Source organism: Simochromis diagramma, unplaced genomic scaffold, assembly GCF_900408965.1.
Source record: "Simochromis diagramma unplaced genomic scaffold, fSimDia1.1 OVJJ01000466.1, whole genome shotgun sequence".
NCBI lineage: Eukaryota > Metazoa > Chordata > Actinopteri > Cichliformes > Cichlidae > Simochromis > Simochromis diagramma.
In genome coordinates this window covers 1,272,945-1,294,689 of record NW_024387287.1, presented here as the reverse complement: position 1 = coordinate 1,294,689, position 21,745 = coordinate 1,272,945, and the positions used below count along the sequence as shown (strand labels likewise).

The 21,745-nt window shown below is 38.4% G+C and overlaps 1 protein-coding gene across 4 annotated transcripts in view; it reads left to right on the top strand.

Moving 5' to 3' along the window:
- The window catches only part of rtel1 (regulator of telomere elongation helicase 1), a 41,277-nt gene extending 20,481 nt beyond the window's left edge, over positions 1–20,796 (top strand). Inside the window, exons 9-33 of one of the 4 annotated variants that reach the window (XM_040003769.1) lie at positions 1,643–1,799; positions 2,045–2,083; positions 2,161–2,236; positions 3,814–3,911; positions 4,026–4,081; positions 4,273–4,344; positions 4,525–4,606; positions 4,775–4,907; positions 5,871–5,984; positions 8,944–8,984; positions 10,314–10,399; positions 12,238–12,315; positions 12,465–12,542; positions 13,878–14,024; positions 14,115–14,230; positions 14,394–14,517; positions 15,606–15,771; positions 16,070–16,227; positions 16,326–16,421; positions 16,800–17,010; positions 18,040–18,177; positions 19,661–19,849; positions 19,942–20,070; positions 20,464–20,537; positions 20,636–20,796. In XM_040003769.1, the coding sequence (XP_039859703.1) occupies positions 1,643–1,799; positions 2,045–2,083; positions 2,161–2,236; positions 3,814–3,911; positions 4,026–4,081; positions 4,273–4,344; positions 4,525–4,606; positions 4,775–4,907; positions 5,871–5,984; positions 8,944–8,984; positions 10,314–10,399; positions 12,238–12,315; positions 12,465–12,542; positions 13,878–14,024; positions 14,115–14,230; positions 14,394–14,517; positions 15,606–15,771; positions 16,070–16,227; positions 16,326–16,421; positions 16,800–17,010; positions 18,040–18,177; positions 19,661–19,849; positions 19,942–20,070; positions 20,464–20,534 (2,655 nt within the window). In that variant the 3' untranslated portion in view covers positions 20,535–20,537; positions 20,636–20,796. Of the gene's footprint in view, positions 1–1,642; positions 1,800–2,044; positions 2,084–2,160; positions 2,237–3,813; positions 3,912–4,025; positions 4,082–4,272; positions 4,345–4,524; positions 4,607–4,774; positions 4,908–5,870; positions 5,985–8,943; positions 8,985–10,313; positions 10,400–12,237; positions 12,316–12,464; positions 12,543–13,877; positions 14,025–14,114; positions 14,231–14,393; positions 14,518–15,605; positions 15,772–16,069; positions 16,228–16,325; positions 16,422–16,799; positions 17,011–18,039; positions 18,178–19,660; positions 19,850–19,941; positions 20,071–20,463 lie in introns of all 4 variants that reach the window. The other 3 variants (XM_040003770.1, XR_005691863.1, XM_040003768.1) reach the window with 3 other exon arrangements.
- Positions 20,797–21,745: the final 949 nt, after the last annotated feature.

Below are 21,745 nucleotides of genomic sequence, written 5' to 3'. Positions count from 1 at the left end.
TTCAAATTCATTTTAACTTGCAGGCCACATCGGGCCTAATTTGAAATCAGAGGGGCTGGCCTACTCAAACCATAAGGACATATTAAAACCAATGTTTCCTTTGAAAACCAGATATTGAACTAATATCTTCAGAAAAATGTATGATTTTTACTACATCCCATGTCATTACTGTGCATTACAATTTATAGATCGCAGTAGATCTCGAGTATTTTGCAAATGAACAAGTATTTTCTTCTATGACCTGAAAAACCTGTCAAAGCATATATTCTCCTGTATCATCATGCCATGTATATAACTTGGAGATTTCACAGTGTAATCTTGACATTCTGTCACCAAAGCACACTCTCTTTTGATTCACCCACTAATTATACTCACAGTATTCATTCACTGTATCTTTAGGAATTTGCTCACTTCGATTGTAGCCGACTCTCTAGCAGCACGGCCTCTTCACCTGTCCCTCCTCCACATTCCTGCTCAGTATGTCAGAGCTTTAGTTACTCCTCGGCCCTCTTTAGTAATAACGATACTTGTAATAAATGTAGCCTGTTTACAGCTCTGGAGTCCCGGGTTCACCTGTATCTAGCCAGGCCCATGTAGCAGGTGCAGCCAAAGCTAGCATAGCCACCGTTAGCTTTCACCCAGCAGATTGTCCCAAGCAGCCGGGAAAACGGGACAGCTGGGTGACAGTCAGCAGGAAGCGTAGTCCTAAACAGAGGCCCCGGTACACCACCACACCTGTCTATGTCTCTAGTTGTTTTTCCCAACTTGTTGACACATCCTCTGAGGAGCAAACTCTAGTAATTGGCTAATCTGTTTCGACACATGTGAAGCTCCAGACATTTTCTTATAACATTAAAATTTACAGTTAATGCACAATGCAAGGTGCTGCATATTTAAGGCATGATTCATCATTGAAGAATGTGATAAATACGTGACCATGAACTCAGGGTTAAGGTCAGAGGTCACGCTTTCTGAAAATCCTACTTACCCTGATGCTGAGGTGTAGCACTGGTGCCTGCCAATGTTATAATATTTTTTTGGTCAATCATTTCAGCGGTAGAGAGCTAAACAACATATTTGGGATTTTTGCAAAGCAACAATCTAAGCATATGTCATTCTTGATTAAAGCTAATTTGTTATGATTATTAACAAATAACACTGTTCTGGAACACTGTTCTGTTCCAGAACAGTGTTCTGGAACAGAACACTGTTCTGGAACACTGTTCTGGAACATGCTCATCATGTTATTTTCATCTATTTATTACACGATGGCCACTTTTCCTGACAAAATCTCATTCAGCTTAATGCAACAAATGTAACTTGAGACAAAGGACTCGTTGGTTGTGATGGTCTAATGCCAGTTTGCTCCACTAAAATCTGTTTTTGTGGACACAACATTCTCAGACAAACTCTACATTTACATTACCTGTACTATCATTCTTTGACATGTAGTAACCACACACCATTTTCATTTCATTCACCCGGGTTTAGAGGTTCTATATAAATAAAGTTACTATTTACAAAAACATTGGTTGCACAGATTTATAATAATGTTTAAAATAAATATTTGTTATTTGAATTATGCTGATAATTACTTTTGTTGATACTATCCCACCTGATCTGATGTCTCTTTTGTTTGCAGGAGAAGACATGTGAAGAATCAACCTCGTTTGATCTGACTCCCTATGATGTAGCCTCGGCCATCAATGCTGTGGACAGGCTGCTTGTGGAGCAGGCTAAAGAAATCAGCCACAAAGACTCTGTGAGTGAAGACGTCAACGTGGAATCCCTCAGCTCTGGTAAGAAAACCTTCGCTTATACACATGTTCCTAACAGAGTTTTCCATCTAATACTTAGAGTGTATAGTTGTTTATGAATGTCATGGTACTTTGGGCTACTTGTATACTTTAAAAGTTTGGATTTACTTCTACTTTACTAGCCTTAGTTTCATTATTACTAGTAATTGTAGTTTATTCTTTAGTAAAGCAAGTAAAAGATTGTCAGCTGCAGGTCTTTTGATATTTTGTCTTTTGTTTTGTTTCAGGTTTAAAGTTAGATTTGTCCACCATCGCTAAAATCAAACGTAAGTATTGTGGAGTGGGTCGTCCTGTTGGTTGGTGATTGGAGGTCTTTTTCTAAACTTGTTTTCTGCTTTAACAGAGATACTACTGGATCTGGAAGCTGCCATTGATTCCTATGATGTTCCAAGTGATAAAGGCATTACCAAACCTGGAATGTAGGTGACAGCAGTGCTGAGCAGGCTTTCAAAATAAGAGCGTATGGGTTGCCCATTAATAAACTGATTATACAGTTGTTCCAAACATATGAAAATGAATAAATAAATCTCAAAGCACACTTGATGAGAGCTGGTCCAAGAAAATAATAAATATTGTCAAAGCTTTTCCACCTTCAACAATGCAGGTTTGAAATATGATGGCATTAAAATGTTTGAGTTTTAGCTTCACTAAGATACACACATCCTTACAGAACAGATAAGAACATGTATCTGTTCATGTTTATTTTGTTGGTTCCCTGAATGCCGTTAAGGTCATGTGGAAAAAGCAGACAATGTAAGAGAGAAAGCTTCTAAGGCAACAAAGCCAGACTTGAAGTGCAGTCAGTGTAAAACATCAGTAGGATGAGGGCAAGAAAGAAGACTTTAAGTGATGACATCTGACCAGGATGAGAGTAAATTTTATTTTAAAGGCGTCAATTCGTCATTTTTCCAAAACAGACTGTCGCCACTGTCCACACACGTCTGATTCGGTTCTGTTCCATAGAGTATGGTTCAGGTAAGAAAACACACGTCACAGGTTGGTGTGTCGTATCATTCGTGTGTGTTTTATGCATAGATTTGTGCGTTTGTGCTTCGTATGATGTCTGTTATGTTTAAAGGCTGTCTACATCCAATTTTCATTCATGGGAATGCCCTGAGAACTTCCTGACATTTAGCACGTGCATTTCCTCTCTAACCCAAAGGTTATATGCAAACTCAATCAGAAATCATAAGTGACACGTACGAGTTCACGCTTTGACCCCTGCCTCACTCGGCTCCACCTCCTATGTACTGCATGTATCAAACAAAAGAAAAATGCCCAAATTAATCTTTTAAAAAAAGGCTAAAACAATGTGGCCTCAAGAAAAACACCTGATTATAACTATTATTATAGATACATTGGTTCTTATATATAATGATCATATCTATTGGATTATAAGTGGAATTTATAGAGTGATTAAGACAAATTGAACATTGGTGACATCCTACATGTTATATAATTACAGAAAACTTTTTCTGCACAACATTGTTGTGCAGAAGGAAAAACTGAGATATCACATTTGATTTTAGCAGCATTAAAAATGCTTTTCTTTTACATCCATATTTGAAATAATTGTCTATAATGTTTTGTGTGAATCAGTGTTAACTGCATACAAAAAACATTTTTTTTAAAAATGTACCTTAGTCAATTTAACCGCTGTTAAAATGGACACACAGCAGAACAACAACAAGCTCTGAGTCTGAGATCAGTTTTACTTATATTGTCGTTTTTATCATACTTTATTGCAGGAAACTGACACAAATGTTCCCAAAGTATTTTAGGGTAGTGTGGTGACACTGTGACAAATCTATGGTTGGAGTCATGTATTTAAAATCAAACAAGAAGAAGAAAGTGGTCAGAGACTGTCTGTGTGGGTAGTCCTTAGACTACCGTGACATAAACCCTAGTGGGGTTCTTCCTTAGGTGGTCAGAGAATGATTCTGAATGTTAACTGTTATAATAAACCTGCACTGCATGTCTCTCTGTTGTGTCTTAGTTTCATCTATGAGGTGTTAGAAAGAGCTCATCTGACCTACAGCAACAAGACGGCAGTCTATGAAGCTCTGGAGCAGATCAGTGGATACCTGGCAGGACGTAGGACACATTATCACTTCATTTATCATCTGTAACATTTGCTGGGTGTATTATACAGATCATCTTAGTGCTACTAAGTAACAAATGACCTGTTTGATGCATGTTTCTCACCAGAGCCCGGAATATTCCTCAATACAAGTGGACTCCAGAAGCTGTCTGATATCATACAGGTACACTTTGTATGGATATTAAACTGTTAAACTGCTTCTTTGTTTGGGTTTTTGGATTGGTCCCATAATATTTGTGTGATTGAGATCATTCAACAAAATGATAGACTTTATTACTATTTATTGCATAAAGAGTAATTATTTAATCACCTCGTGGCGTGTTTGAGCGATCCCCTCTGTTCTGGTGTTTTCAGCTGGTATTTTGTGGTGAACCGTCAGAAAAGGACAGACAGCACCAGATGGAGACCAACACGGCTCATTTTAAGGTGTGTTTTTGTACAGTTGTGTTCATATTGGAACCAGCTAACATATCTTTGCCACACTTGATGGAGAAGTAACTGAAACTGTAACCATTGTTTCGGCATCTTAAATGTTTAATTTCTTTTTTTTTTTTTTTCTTGAAATGAAATGACTAATGATGAGCTTGTGTCATGTGTTTGGCTCAGGTTCATATCCATCGGGACATCAGCGTTCACAAAAAGAAACAGAGTGTTGACGTGTGGGCTTCATCTTCATCAAAAAAACAAGGTAACGATGCACAGCGTGATGCGTTGGTGGGTTACATGGAGTCACATGAACTGAATGTAATATCATGATATTTTCTTTATACATTTAGGTCAGAATGTGAACCCTGTTATGAGTGTATGAACTATTTGTACTGTAAGTAAATGTGATTTGTTTCTCTGCATATTGCAGGCAATATTCTGAGTTACTGGTGCTTCTCTCCGGGCTTCAGTATGCAAGATCTGGTGAATCAAGGCGTTCGCTGCATCATTCTGACCAGTGGTACCCTCTCTCCCCTGTCGTCTTTCACATCTGAGATGAGAATGTAAGTTAGCTGTCACTCTGACTGCACAGCTGCACAGTTACATTTTTCCCACCTGAGTAGCAGCTCATTAAAATAAAACAAAAACACAATGGCCTTTATACCTGTTTAGGCTGAACACTGTCCAGAGTGAACTGTTCTTGCATAGCTTTCTTGTTAATTTGTATTGTATTTATTTAAATTTTTACTTTTTAATTATTTTATTTGCATTTTTTAATCACTCTCTTATATTTAAATGTTCACTTGCTATTTCATCTAGGGTTTGAGAGTAACGAAATTTCTATTCTCTGTATGTCCTGTACATATGGCAGAATTGACAAATAAAGTTTACTTTGTAATGTAAATGTAAATCTTTGGTGATTTTTATAACTCACCATGAAAGTTAATGATTCGTTTTAAAGCCAGAAGTATCAGCATAAAAAGTGGTCTTTAACATGGATAAACCAGGAATGCTGATACATTATGTTGCATTTATCTGTCAATAATTAAGAATGACTCTGACATTAGACAGACCTGTGTTCATTTGTTAGCATCCAAAGGCAGCATAGCACCTGCTGATGAATTACATCTAAAACATGTAACATATAGGTTTTTGGAAAGTTAATGTGTTTTGAAAATGTTGTAACCACACCTGGATTTTAAATTAAACAGTCAGACTGTCCAAACGATTGCATTAACTGTTCAGAGGTTTCATGCAGTTTTTACCCCTTAAGGGTGTGATTGTCCCCAACCTGGCAGGTGGGTGGTGTGGACACACAGGTTTGTGAATGTGATAAATCATGAAGCGGCTGGTGTATGACTTTTAAATTGACACCGTAGGTGGATTTAATAACTCGTAACTTTAGTGTATTCACTTGATTGTCAGTGCAGCCCCTAATGAAACAGTGTTATGCATGTATCTGGGCCAAATATGTTTACTGTAATGCATCTCTATATGCCAGTGAGTTTCTGCTCCTGCTGTTACAGAGAATTCCCAGTACGTCTGGAGAACAACCATGTGATTGAGCGGGACCAGATCTTTGTGAGCATCATTGCACAAGGGCCTGATGGAGCGCACCTAAGTTCAGCGTTTGATCGGAGGTCGGTATTCTTTTTTAGCGTATGATTACTTTCTAACAGGTCGGTCAAGTTTTGCCATGTGCCTAAATACAAATGAAGGTGCATGGCAAAACTCATTTAGCTCATGGTAGTCTCTGACCTCTGGGGAAAAGTTGTCAAACCATATTTTTTCTCATCTTTTGATTTATTAGAAAGTCAAGTAAAATCCTGCTGTGTGTGTGGAAGACTTCAACTCACTTTTATATAACACTAGTTCAGGAAAACTGTCTTCTCAAGGGCACTTGATATTAGAATGAACACTCCAACAATCAGACTTGTGCATTAGAGGTAAACTGTAAATAAGCTGATTCTTATATAGAGCTATTCAGAGATTATTAAGCTAAGCACATAAAGTGGAAGAGTCATAGTAGCAATAAAATCAGTGTTCACAAGACATGAGATTCCAGATTATCTACTTTGTTTCTACTATATTACCAAAAATGAAAACGCACTCACTGAAACACACTGAAATAAACAACTCGGCTACATCTGGAAAAAAAACAGTTGCATCAGTCAGACAATTGCAGAATATGATCAACTGGAACTGAGACCATTTAAGTACATGGATCCAGACTAACTTGCAACTGCAGCATTTATTGGATGAGATAACTAATGAAATAATTAAATTGAAGCTTTGGCTTGATAAAAACAAATTGTCATTAAATTTGAATAAAACTAAAAATATGTTATTTGGAAATAGCAGTTTAACTACAAATGTTAAGCTCCAAATAAATGGTGTTGATATTGAAAGAGTCAATGAAAGTGGATTTCTTGGGGTAATAATAGATCAAAGACTTAACTGGAGAGCTCACATAAGATATATTCATTCCAAAGTATCAATAAGTATTGCAATACTAAACAAGGCAACGCAGGTATTAGACTGGACATTACTTCTACTGTTCACTGGTTTCACCTTAATTAAGTGGTGGGATTAAATAAGTTTGCATTTCTTCAACTTCTTTTTGATATCTAACTGAATCTTTGCTAAATGAACTTTTGTATATACATATACATGATCAAAATAAAAATTAGCAAGCAAACAGAACAGCAGGTTAAACTTATTACTTATTCAGACATTCTCATAGATGCAAATCTGAAAGTGCTGCTGAGCCTTCACCTGTTCAACTTGCCTTTTACATTAAACCAGACATGGTCAGAACTGCCGTCTCTTTTCTCCATCATAGTTACAGCTTTCCTTGCTAATGTATTAAAGGCATTATTAACATTATTAACATTATTAATTTTTCACATACTTTGGTACGTTTTAATTTATGTTTATTTTTAGATTTGATGAAGAAAGCACCACTTTGGCTTTCTTGTCCTGACAGAACACTACAGTGTTCAGTATATCAGAACACCAGTGATGAGTTTAAAGCTTTTGAGGGAATCAAAGTGTTTGTAAGTTCAAGCCTTGGTCACAACCAGTCCAATGGACAAGGTGACAATGCAAACAAAAAAAGAAGCTACTAAGGCAGTCACACCAGGACAAAGGAGATCCTTTTATTGTAATTCTAGAATGCTAGCAAGGAAACACTACTATAATAATAATAATAATAATAATAATAAAAAACCCAACTACCAGATTTATGGTTAGGATATACAAGAGAGATACCTGGAAGCTAGCAAGCATTCTGGAAACACATGAGTAGCTAAGATATTTCAGGATACACACAAAAAATGAAGGGAGTACAAGAGAAATGGGAATTGAGGAAAAACAGAAACAAGCTTGCTGTCTGTGGTTGGACAACAGGTTGTCCTTGCAGGAAGATGAGTCCTACAACAACAAGGACAATAAAGGCTGTTAGTGGCATTGAGCTATTAGATCCACATTCACAAGAAGGAAAGATCAGTGTCGCAGCAGGATACATAATAAAGAGATACATAACACTTATACTGAACCGGGTCAGGGAGATGTATGAAAAATCCTAGGAAAAAAATCCAACCTTATTTCCTGTTCCATAGAACGTGTTTGGTTGATAAGAGTTTAAGTAACTCTTGGTTAAATCGAAATTGTAACTGGAAACTGTTATCTTATTATGAAAAACCTTTCAATATAGTGCTGATTCATTTGTAAGACATTAGACAGTTTTTGTTTGTTTGTTTGTTTTAAATTAAAAAAAACCCTGATTTGTTAACCCCTTAAAACCAGTGGGAGCGCTCCTGTAGGGTTTAGGTCAGACTTTTAGATCAAAACAATGGGGCAATCCAAAAAATCCAGCAGTTTCTGAAAGTATCACCTTTTTCAGTTATATTAGGGTCATTACGGAAATCCCAGGCAGGGCACCACATCTAAATCTCAGCAAACAACACAGAAAACAACAAACAGCAAAACGGTAAAAAAAAGAACCCAGATGCCCAATAAAATGTCAGTTTTCTGTAGAGCTTCATCACACTCACTCCCTCTCTCTTCTCTCAACCAACATTAGTCTTTTGGGACTGCTGCAGCACTGTGCCTGGGTTTAACGTTATGACCCAAATATCACTGTATCGCTGCTTTCAGGAACCACGAAGTCTTTCAATTGAACAGATGGGACAGGAGTTACAGGAGTTAGAGATGTTGAAAAACCTGTCTGATGCCAGCGACAGGCTAGGCTTTAGAGGGCTAAAACAGGGGGTGTAATGTGTTAGAGAGATGTCCCTCAGAGGCACCCATACACTTTTCAATTCATGGAGGATGTGTCACTAGGAGATAAGAGCTGTTGTGGCTCAGTAAACAATGATGCTCTAAAACAGGGCTGGGGAACTCCAGGCCTCGAGGGCCGGTGTCCTGCTGCCTGATCTGCCTTATTTGTATGACACAGACAATCCCTTAGCAGTAGCAGTTGGTGAGAGTGGGAAGGAAGAGCTCCTTTTTTATATGTTACCTCATATATATTTTACTGGTTCTGACTTTGAAGTTGTTACTTGAGTGCTAAACTCAAACTGTAAATTTGTGTGGCAGGTTTGTTCCTGAAAACATGGCGTCTTTAGGCAACACCGTTGGTAAGATCACAGTATACAGCATGGAAATCGTTTGATTGTGCTAACATCACCAACATTGTTAACTTTTAGCTCTGTTGTTCATGGTGATGTCATATTGCTTATTACCTTTTTGATATTGTGTTTAAGAGTAGCACTTTCTACTAAGCTTGGCAATAACGGGGTCATAAGGTGGAAACAGAAGGTACTCTTGTACCTGTGCCTATGAAGCAAAACCAATGACTGATAAGAATAGCAATATATTGATTAGACTTAATAATACTACTAATACTGGCTGATGCTGTGACATATAACATATTACTATTTCTACACTATATTGCCAAAAGTATTGAAGACAAGTGTGCAATTGTTTTTATCACTATTTTAATGATGGTGCTCGTGTTAATTTGGTCGTTGGTTGTTGATCAGTGGTCAAGACAATCATGACCGCTCATTGTTCCCCAGTGCTGCTGGTTTCAGTCATTATGCAAATGTACTGTTTATAAGGTTGGGGAAACCTGAGCTGAGACAGTCACCTGGTAGAGTGACGAAATGTCTGTACTGCTGACAACAATACATCTATATGAACAGGATTAATGTTTTAGGACTGTCCATAAATTTATTTGCCAGTGATGTAATAAAAAATAACCATAACATGATTCTAACATTTACATTTAACACACAGACATGTTTTTCTTCTGTCCTGTTTTTTTAATTATAGGAAGTATACACACAGATTGTGCAGATTGTTTAATGGTGTACTAATACGACACATTAAATAATATTTACATTGTTACCTTTAAACAAAGAGTAAGGTTGTGAACACAAGGCAGGATTAAAATCCAGCATTATAATACAGAGTATCCTACTTTTTAACCATTAGTTACTATTGCTTTGTTATTATAAGGTTAATGTGAGGGGCCAGTATATACATATTCAGATGCACAGATATAGGAATTTTATTATTAGCAGGTATATGTCATATATGATATATATCATATTGCCAGTATATTACTGTAACTAATTGGTTTTGCCTCATAGGCATACGTTTTTCTATGTTATTACACCCAATTTTGGCCCGTTACCACAACTCGCCTATAACCAATGTTGATACGAGGTAAAAAATAAAAACTGCTTAGATATTATTCTGGTGATTAAGTTGTAGTAATTTGCTATTTCCATATTATTACATTCTTGGCTTTTAATGTCTCGTTATTACCACATTACTGCTGAGCTATCATAGGAAGTGCTACCATGTTGGATTGTATATGGAGTGTGAAATCTTTGTTTTGATTGTGATATATATTTGTAAGTTATACTCACATATATTTGTAACTTGTGTTCTCTCCTCAGCTAACCTCAGCCGTGTGGTTCCTCACGGACTCTTAGTATTTTTCCCTTCCTTCCCTTTAATGGAAAAAACATTGGAATTCTGGAAAGTAAGTGGAAAGTCAGCAGAGTCACCTGAGGAAAGAAATAATAGTTTGGGCGTGGTGTTTTTAGCTTTTCTAGTGACTTTTATGTTGATGGTTTTTTTTTTCCCATGAACTATATTTTGTATTTTCTAGCAAATTAGAAATCAATTTACTGGAAATTTAATATGCAGACGACTATGCCAATGCTTCTGCTACTGGTTGACTTGTCAGCAGCCAATAAGAGGTAATGGGATGTGTGACAATTGTGTCACACATCCTGTGGAACCAGGACCCCAGTACAGGAAGTCTGGATCAGGTCTCTCTGTTTAAATAGTCCAGTCTCTGAGCCTACGAGTATTAAAAATTGCAGAGAGCTTAGATGGAGCCAATTGATGAGGGGACTCGTCCAGTTCCAACTGCCTCTTAGCCTCCCGATGTCTACTCTGCCTACCCGAAAAACCGGGGCTGAGTAGCCTTGCAGTGCAGAACACCTCACTCAGGAGGCATCCTTGTAAGATGCACAAACCATCTCAGCTGGCTCCTTTCGATGTGGAGGAGCAGCGGCTCTACTCTGAGCCCCTCCTGGATGGCTGAACTCTTCACCCTATCTCTAAGGGAGAGGCCAGCCAGCCTTCGGAGGAAGCCAATTTCCGCGGCTTGTATCCACGATCTCGTTCTTTCAGTCAGTACCCACAGCTCGTCACCGTAGGTGAGGGTAGGGACCACCAGTAAATTGAGAGCTTCGCTTTTACACTCAGCTCTCTCTTCACCACGACGGACCTGTACAGCGTCCGCATCACTGCAGCCGCAGCACCAATCGTCTGTCGATCTCCCGCTCCCTTCTCCCATCACTCGTGAGCAAGACCCTGAGACACTTAAACTCCTCCTCCTGGGGTGATCGCCTCCAGCTTGCACTGGAATGGTTTGACTGAGAAGCGCTGGGAATGAGAATCAGCACCTCATTCCCAGCGCTTCTCAGTCAAACCATTCCAGTGCAAGCTGGAGGCGATCACCCGGTGAAGCCAACTGAACCACATCATCTGCAAAAAGCAGAGATCAGATTCTGCGACCATAAAACCAAATAATCAAATCACTTGAACTATACTTTTTCAGTTAACCTACTCGGAGCTAATGCTGATTCTCTTCTGATCTTTGAGAGGAGAGGGTTTGAGGAGAGAAAGAACCAAAGAATGTTAAGCCAAATTGTAAGTCCATAGTTTGGGCAGCAGTTGATCCCTCTGGCGTCTCTGCTGGAACTTTCAACTGTGAACTATGAGATCCAATTTTTTTATTTTACTTTATTTTATTTTATTTTAACTGCTCATCTTCTAGATGACAGATGGAAAACCCTTTATTTGTTCTGCACTACAGTATTATACTTGGTTATCCTTTCTCCCACCTCTCTTCCTGGATGTCACATCTTCTGAGGTGATGTCTGGGCTCACACCCATTGTGGCATCCAATCACTGTTGTTGGCATTTAATCACTACACCTTACCATCCTCCCTGTCTGTTTCTCTCTGTGACCTTACTTCATCATGATTTTAAGCATAGTTTAAACTTCCAAATCGCTTTAACATTTTTTTATTTTCTCATCATTATTTCAATTACATAAATACTTCTCCTTATACTATTTAGAAGCTAAGAATTGCTTTCTGAAGTGTGCAAGAAATACATAAGAAATGCATATTAAAAAATAGAATGTAAAGATATCAAAAGAGTTAATCATTAAGTCAAAAGCCTTGTAACCTGTATGAACCAATTTATTTATGTTACGTTTATGTTACTCCGCAGTCAAATGAATCATTTATAACAATCTAAGATGCTGCTGTAAATCATTTCCTGCATGTGTGTCATCACCAGGCTAACGGACATGCAAACCGCATTGAGAACATAAAGCCTATGTTTGTTGAACCTAAAGGGAAGGGCACCTTTAATGACGTGAGTGTTTTTTTTAGGTATCTAATCACTTGGCTGTAAACCCCTCTATTCACATTTTCACATCTAAAAATATTTCCTAAGTTGTTTATAGTAAAAAAAGAAAAAAAAAGTAAAGATCTGATTAAACTTTAGCCTCTGTCTATTCCCAGGTTATTGATGGTTATTACGGCAAAGTCAATGATCCAGCATCCAAAGGAGGATCCTTCTTTGCTGTGTGTCGAGGGAAGGTGAGGAGGCTGTCCATGAAGTCTGTAAAAGTCCTAAAATGTTTTCTGTTATCATGTTTCACCTCAAAACTTCAGCTGTATACAGTGAGTATGCAGTTGTAGTCAGAAGTTTACGTACACTCATCGTGAGCATGAATGTACAACAGGCAAATCATCCCTCTGTATACTTGATAATCGGCGCGGTGTTCTTAGGTTTGAAGGCCTCACTTTTACTCGTCCAGTCCAGTTTTCATTGTCTGTGAAGTCATCCAGGTTATCATAGTCTAAGGAGCTTGGAAAGAAAAGCATTTGACCCTAGAACTGAAGAAGCTTATCAGCTGAGAGGTGAAACGTCTTCAAGCAACTTAAAGAAGTCCAGACACTTTTCTTTCCAAGCTCCTTAGACTACCTGCTCATTGTCAACAACAACACAGTCGTTGTCTTGTTTGTCCAAAAAACTTTTCTCCAGAAATCATTTGGCTTCTCTGTGTGGGCAGCTGCAAATTCTGTTGGTGTTGAATATGCTATTTTCTCAATCTGAGGCTGACCGTTTGAGTCTCCTTCCAGAGCTTGATAAAGTGGTGAGACATCTGAGTAACTTGTATTTACTTAAAATTGTTTGAACTGATGATCTTGGAATTTGCAGTTCAGAAATGTTCCAATTGACATAAATCTACAGTTCTCATTATTAGCTCATTACTGAGTTCCTTGGATTTTCATATTGTTCTGAGTATTTGTCAATCCAGACAAATCTTGTAGTTGTAATGGATCATGATCACTAATGAGTTTATAGGCCTTGACCTCATCAAGTTAAAAGACTTTATGAAAGATTTTAGCAGATGTATGTTAATATTTGAGTTTATGCTTTTGACCCAGTGCGAATAAGAGAAAATCTCAATTAATTTAAAGTTGTGCACTCAATTTTGTGAAAGTCATAAGAGATGAGTGCTGTAACATCATTCCACCCTGAATAAAGCAGTTGGAAGAAATCATTAAAAGCCCCAAATAATCATGACTTTTATACCAAATAAACCTCTGACCACACGTGTATATGATATTCAAAGGACATGTTGACACGAGAGGACAAGGGTGCCAAAGATGTGACATCATTTTTTTTTTCTTTTGTTGACAGACTGCATAACTACACAATGTTTTTGTAATAATGGCTCATGAGTGTGAATGGTTGTCTCTCTTTGTTAGCAGTTTTATTGCTTTTCCAGGGTGCACGCTACCTCCTGTTCTGTGATGCTGGGACTAATTGGATAAACATTTAAGAAGATGCATAGACAGATTTTCTTTCATGTTAGTGTAGGGTTACACAAATAGCCGTTCTGTAATGATATCTTCTTGTGCTAGGCGAGCGAGGGTCTGGATTTTGCAGACACCTATGGTCGGGGTGTTATCATCACTGGCCTTCCTTTCCCTCCAAAGAACGACCCTCGAGTCATCCTGAAAATGCAATTTTTGGATGAGATGAATCGAAAGAAAGCTCCAGGGCTCAAGGTGAAAGAAAATTAACTATTGATGTACACTAAAAAGTTGCTCTGTCGTATTACGGTAGTTGGATCTCTCTGTCTTTGTGCGTGGAAACAGTACTTATCAGGGCAAGACTGGTACAAACAGCAGGCTTTCAGAGCTGTGAATCAGGCCATCGGTAGAGTGATTCGTCACAAGGAAGACTATGGAGCGATCTTCTTGTGTGATCAGAGGTCAGAGCTGGTTTACTTCAGTAACATCACATCAGAGGGAACATCCTCCACTATACCACACAGCAGCACACAAGCTTCAATTAAGTGCTTCGGTCACCTTATTTATTATTTATTGATGATAAAAAAAAAAGATTGTTAAACTAAAGGAAAACTTTCCCCACAGATTTAAAAGTGCCGATGCCCGGGCTCAGCTTCCATCGTGGGTGAGGTCGTATGTGCGCCTCTGTGACAGCTTTGGCAACGTGGTCCGTGATGTCTCACAGTTCTTCAGGATTGCACAAAAAATGGTGAGTTGTCGCACCTGCACGGTTTATACAATGCAGCAAATTCTTGCATTATTCAGTTTTGTTAAAGAACCAGCTCATAGTACTGATTCTGATCCGGAGGGAAGGTTGTTTTTTTAAGCACTGAAAAAATGGAAAACTTTTTGATTTAAAACACAAAAAGTGAATAATTACCTGGAGTGTTTCCATTAATGGCTATTAGAGGTGGGAATCACCATACAACTCACGATACGATATTATCACAATACTTAACGCACGATACGATATTATTGCAATTTTTTAAAATATTTTGCGATATTCAAATTCTGTACATAAAGGTAAACTTTATCAATATTCATTTTATCTAATATCAAAGTCTCACACTCAGTCTTTCTCTCATTTCAGTCAGTTTTATTGTTGAAAAACTGAACGGTTTATATTACAGTCTAGTCCAACTTAACTGAATGCAACCATCTGGTACAATTATAGCTATTCTGAACTATGCAATTTATGAAAACTATGCAGCCCATTCAGCAACTGAAGAATTTGAAAGTAAATTAAAACAAAATATAATTTTACATTAAATAAAAAAAGTTTTAAACTTAATTAAAATAAAACATGTCTTAAATTAAAATAAGTAAACTGTCATGTTTATTGCTGCCAAAAAAAAAGTTAAACACATTTGGACAGTGAAGGAATGTCAGGATTCTTGCTCAGAAAAAGGAGCTGATCAAGAGAGCAAACAAAAAATTGTTTGTAACAAAATATCGATTTCTGCTGTCCCTGTATCGATACATTATTAGCAAACAAAATATCACGATACTACACAGTATCGATTTTTTTCCCCCACCCCTAATGGCTATGACACTGTTCATCGTGCTGAAATATAATTTGATGTCAAGTGTTTTCTGTGAGTTTCTGTGGAATAAAGGTGAAGATAAGGGTTTTTTTTTTTTAACACCATGTCAACCTTATTACTTTCATAATAAATGTCTACTAACATATCGTTTATCTGGTTTTCATTCATTGCATGTGCAGTAAAGGTGTGTAGACACTTGGTTACAGTTCAGGTTGTCAGCTTATACTCACAGTTTGTGCATTATACATTTAAGAGGCCTGTGGTTGAGAAGAAGGCTCCAGCAGACAGCTGTGCGACTGTGTGTTCATCAGACACTCAGTCCTCCAGTTTCACCTCTTGCTCCTCCTCACAAACGTCTCACACCCAGAAGGCCAAAGTGCTGGACACCTGCCTTCCCAGCCTGAAGAGGAGGAGACTCAGTGAGTACACAGATGATGGATGTGGTTTGATGTTTTGCTATTAAAGATGAAGGTGTTCTTTTGCTATACTAGATACGTTTAGCAAAGGGTTTCACAGGAGTGTCTTTAGAATTCATTATGCAGTTGAAATGTAGAAAAACTACAGTAGAAACACAGAGTTCAATAATAAATGGTAGAAATTCAACTAAGAGCCAGTTAATCCTAAACCTACAGCTGGAAGCACTAGTTTTAAAATCTCCAGCTACAGCTACTCTAAAGTGAGTCCTTGATTAATTTTAACCCTTGTTTTTGTGATCAGATGAGAACAGTGGAGCCAGTGGAATGGCCAGGATCTGCCTTGAGTATGAGAATGAGGTGCAGGACAGTCAGAGGAGACCAGCCAACCTGCTGGATGCTTTGGAGCAAGGCAACCACGGCACTGGAGAGGACAGTGATTTTACCATGGGAGAGGAAAAGGTAGCTCGTTTTATTAACTCACATCGTGTGTGTGGGGTGTTACACTATAAAACAAAAAAGTTTAAATACCACATTTTCCACTTGTTTTGCTTTTGAAGGCAAATCATTTGTCCACACTGTCTCTTCAATACAATAAGAGGATGGAGGATGAGTTGCGGGGTGGAAAACGTAAAATCAAGTTGGTCCAAGAACAGGTAAGTGGCGTTCTAAACAACACACAGCTGGACTCGGTGAAAACATCTTTTCTGACTGTTGAAAGTTGGGGATGAATCGTTAAAGTTTAAAGGGTTGGGATAATTATGTTTATCTGTGGCCTGCTGTTAACTGAATTTGAACTTTTAAGCAAATATTTATCTAATAAACCTATGGTGCACACACCTGATGAAAGTGCAGACAATTAGTAAGAATGATGTGAAGAGGATGAAAACTAGAAAAGCTGTTGGTCCAGATGACATACCTGTAGACGTACAGAGATGTGTAACAGAGGGCAGTGAACTTTGAACCAGATTGTTTAACATCATTTTGAATTTACACTGCTGCTGAGATTATCTGTTCCTCCATGGTTATTGAAGAAGCCGAGTGTCTCTGAGGATTTGTCTGAAGAAGGAAAGGCGAGCAGGGCTAAGAAATTCCTGGCGGACATGAAGAAGTCCCTGAGTCAGGTCAGCTTTGACCGCATCATACGGGCTCTGCAGACCTACAAAAAGACCGACAACCTGGATCACCTGCTGACTGAGACAGCAATTTTAAGTGAAGACACTAATACTCAGAGTCTCCTCCATGGTAAATCTTCTGCTCTAATAAACACAAAGCGACCTGAACATTCAGACTCGTATCTGAGCCTCAGTGTTGCATGTGGTAGCACTGCATGTTGTGTACTGATACTAGAAGGTACGGCAATACACTGCTATTAAAACGATAAAATACCACACATAGTTAACACTGAAGAATGACAGTACGCTGCCACCTATAAAGTATACCTGCTTTGCAGACGACTGAACTCTACAGAACACGTTTCCTCAATTTATGATTAGTCATTTTATGCTCTTTGTAAAATGTGTCTAACTAGTGCAACTATTTACAAATCCGTTAAAGTCTTTGCACTCTTTTCAATAAAGTGTTTTAAATTATTTTAATATGTATAATTAGTATGTTTTAAAACGTGCACAGCACGATAGTTTGAATATGTGCAGAATGTATTGACAAGCAGGGTTTCTATGAAAATCACATTTTCTAAACTGCAACGTTCAGGTTGTTTCATTTGATATACAACTTACTGTGGTCGAGCACAGTGCAAAATTGTAAAAGTTGTGTCTCTGTTCACATGGTAAGGATGAGATAAGCTTTAATTCAAAGGGTTTAAGTATTGCTTTAACTGTTAAGAAATTATAACATGCATTTTCAGAAGCTCAAAGTAGTTAGACAAACCAACATAATTTTAAATAAAGATTGTTTTTAATAACTGGGTGAAAATCTCTTGCAGTCAATGATTGCCCATGAACATTGCCATATTTAGATACAGTGCAGATCATAGTCGGTCAGTATGAGTTTTCAGCCTTGTGTCTTACAGAGATTTCTCTACAATAATAGAATCGTTCTTTGTAGTTTGCCCTGTTTTTTCACAGTAGTGTAAGAACACCTCACCCAACGTTACTTTTGAAAAACTCAACATAACTGTCATCATTATTAGTCTTGATATCTACACAGGAATAATATCAATGTCAAAGTCATGATTTCAGTATCAGGCACCACATTAACAGTGTGTTAGTGCAAAACAGTTTGTTTGACTGCTGTTGCTGCCTTGTGTCACAGGCTTCTACCAGTTTGTTCGCCCACATCACAAAAAGAGGTTTGATGAAAATTGCCAGGAGCTGACAGGGAAGGGCTGTGGATACAAACCTGATCACACTCTGTCCAAGGATGAGAAGAAGACTGTAATGCTGCAGAACGGTATGAAACACGCTCTTCATTTTGTTCTTGGAAATGTGTGTGAGATACATGGATTAGAAAAGAATGTCAAGGAAGAATTTTGGAAGAATAACACAATATTCCATTTTAAACATGAAAGACGAATTCCAGGCCATACTCGGCACAGATGTTTCTGTATACTATGCCGGCCACTTGGTTATGGCGTTCCATGTATGCCCTGCCTGCTAGCATCTTGCACCCTGCTGTTATGTGCTGGATTGTCTCAGGGGCATCGTTACACAGCCTGCACCTAGGGTCTTGCCTGGTGTGATAGACCCCAGCCTTAATGGATCTTGTGCTCAGAGCTTGTTCCTGTGCTGCCATGATTAGTGCCTCTGTGCTGTCTTTCAGTCCAGCTTTGTCCAGCTACTGGTAGGATTTCTGGATGTCAGCTACCTCCTCTATCTGCTGGTGGTACATACCGTGGAGTGTTCTGGCTTTTGTTTGTCTCATCCTGGACTGTGGTGCTGACACTCACAGTCCCCGGCCTCTTTTCTTAGCTTAGCGTACCACCTCAGGGTGCTGGACTTGGGGTGAAACTGTCCAGTCAGGAGCTTCCTGGTCTTGATGTCAGTGGCTTCTATCTCCTCCTTTGGCCAGCTTATTATCCCAGCAGGTTATCTGATCAGGTGTTGATAGCCCGGATCTTGTTCTTACTGTTCAGCTGACTCCTAAGGACTTGCCTGACCCTCTGCAGGTACTTGGTGGTTGCAGCTTTCCTAGCAGCTTCTTCATGGTTCCCATTATCCTGTGGGATCCCCAGGTACCTGTAGCTGTCCTCTATGTCTGCAATGTTGTTCAGTTCTGACTACCTTAACTCTCTTTGTTACCATCCAACTACACTTCTCCAGTCCGAACGACATTCCGATGTCATTACTTTAGATCCTGGTGGTGTGGATCAGTGAATCGATGTCTCGTTCATTCTTGGCATACAGCTTGATGTCATCCATGTACAGGATGTGGCTGACAACTGCTCCGTTCTGTAGTCTGTATCCGTAGCCAATGATCTCACGAGGGGGTTCAGGCCTATGCAGACCAGCAGCAGGGACAGAGCATCTCCTTGGTAGAGGAGATCAACAAGTCACCTTGGTTGATGGTGACTTGTGCTATGGGCTTGAAGTTGGCCTCTAGTGTTGTACGCCACATTTCCATTGAGTTTCTGATGAAGGCTCTTAGGGTCCTGTTGGTCTTGTACAGTTCTCGGCATTCCAGGATCCAGGTGTGGGGCATTGAGTCATAGGCCTTCTTGTAATCAATCCAGGCAGTGCACAGGTTGGTGAGCCTGGTCTTGCAGTCTCAGCTGACTGCTCGGTCTACCTGTAGCTGATGTTTTCACCTATTCTCTGCATATCATGCTGCATTTTTGTCAAAGAGTAATGCTGTTTACTTGATACATACCCATACAAAAAACTTGTGTCATGTAATGTGTGTCAGTGGTGGTTAAGCATAAAACTATGTTGATCAGGTTCTACATCAAAGAATGAAGTCCACACTACCTTTCTGACTGATGTGAAAAAAGCTCTTGGGGCAGAGAGATCGACACAGCTCTTTCAGGCTATTCACACCTACAAAAACACAGACAACTATGAAAAACTGGTGACCACAGCAGTGAACTTATTCACTGAGAGAGATGAGAACTTCGGCCTTCTTGTCAGTAAGTGTTCTTCCAGATCATGAGATGTTCTCTGCCATCTTCCTGTAAATGTTTGTGGTTTGAAACGACTTTCTTGTGTTCCTTTTCTTAAGGATTTGGTATGTTTATTCGTCCTAACCACAAGAAGCAGTACAAAGACATGTTGGATGGCTTGATAGGTCAGCCAGTCTCTGCTCCTGATGTTCCTGTTATGATTGAGGAGCAGCAAGAACAACCTGAAGGTAAATCCCTGTGGTTTAGAAAAGTGTGCTTTACCTTGTGACTAATCATTCTCATTCATTCAGTTTTATTTATATGGTGCCACTTCACAATATACTGTGGGCATATAACTTTACCCACCCCGCAAAACTGAATATTCAGTTCTCGTTTAGTTTTTTATTTTTTGGTTTCTGTCAGCGCCTTAACACATGACAGATACAGATAACTCTTTATTGTTATTGCACAGTCATACATAGAACAACAGTACAACGAAATTGGAAACTTTTTTCCATGTGTCATCCTGTTGTGTGTTTGATGTCATGTTTTTTAAGTAACGAAAAGGATTTTAAATAATAAAATGAACACGACATCTGACATATAAAACTTTCCTTTTGCATTTTTTCTTTGTTTTCCAGCTTCGCTTTTGTCTCCTTTGAGGTCCCAAAGCAAGATTTCCAGTTATTTCTCAAGCAGCCAAAGAAGATAGAATGCAAGTGAATACTAAATGAATGGTCCTGAATTCCTTATTGAGTTCAGGGTATCATAGTTCAAACTAACGTGAGTTAAATTTCTGTCTGTTGTCTTCAGTGACCATCCCAGGAACAAGTCTGTTCCTCTGCTGAGTAGATCTTCTTTTTTTTAACTTGTTCTTGATGTTTGATGTTTTGAATGTAACTGTAAAGAAATTAGCTTTTTTCCATGTGATGAAATGTAAATCTGATATGGATAAATAAAATCTTTTTCATTTTTTAAGATAATTGAATTGATGAAATATTCTCATGACCTGAGTTTCATTTGTATGTCCAGCAATGCTCGAAGCAATAAAGTGTAGCTTACTGATTTGTAAACAAGTCATACACCAATGAAAATAATTAGTATTAGCATTACATTTATAGAAAGCGGAGAGTGCCCCCAACACACACACACACACACACACACACACACACACACACACACACACACACACACACACACAATCCAATATGGTTCTGGAATTTAAATATAAAATATTTTAAATGATTTCAACTTCAATCCACGTGTCAAAGATATGCAGCAGTGACAATAGTCCATTTGATGTTGCATTTTTACAATAATACAGTTTTAAGTGTACTGAGTTGTAACAGTGTTTTTCCTGATTCTTTTCCTAATAGAATGATTTGAAAAAAATTCTTCCACTACTTGACATTTTCAGCTAATAACAAATATTTTTGGTAACATAGGAAATATTTACTTAACTTAGGAATGTAGAGTTCAGACAGGCAACACAAATGATTTGTTATGTATGTTAGGCATGATTTGATCTGATTTATTCTTGTGTGTGTGTGTGTGTGTGTGTGTGTGTGTGTGTGTCCAAGTATATATTAATTTTAAAAATCAGCTTAATTACAAGACTTGAGCAGCGTAACATTAAGTGTCCATATCTGCAGGTTGGATTAAACATGTTTAAATGTATTACTTTCAGTCAACCAAGTAATTTGTCATAGGCGTTAATCTGTGAGTAATCACACACTTTGTTAACAGGAGACAAAGGTTTATGGAAGTATATTTATGTCAAAAGTTGTACATGAGAAAAAATCTATTCAGTGTTATTTATACGGCACCAAATCATAACAACAGTTGTTGTGGACTTCGGGAGGTCCAGACCAGGTCCACTGCCAGTTCAGATAGAGGGAGAGGAGGTGGAGGTGGTCAACACAT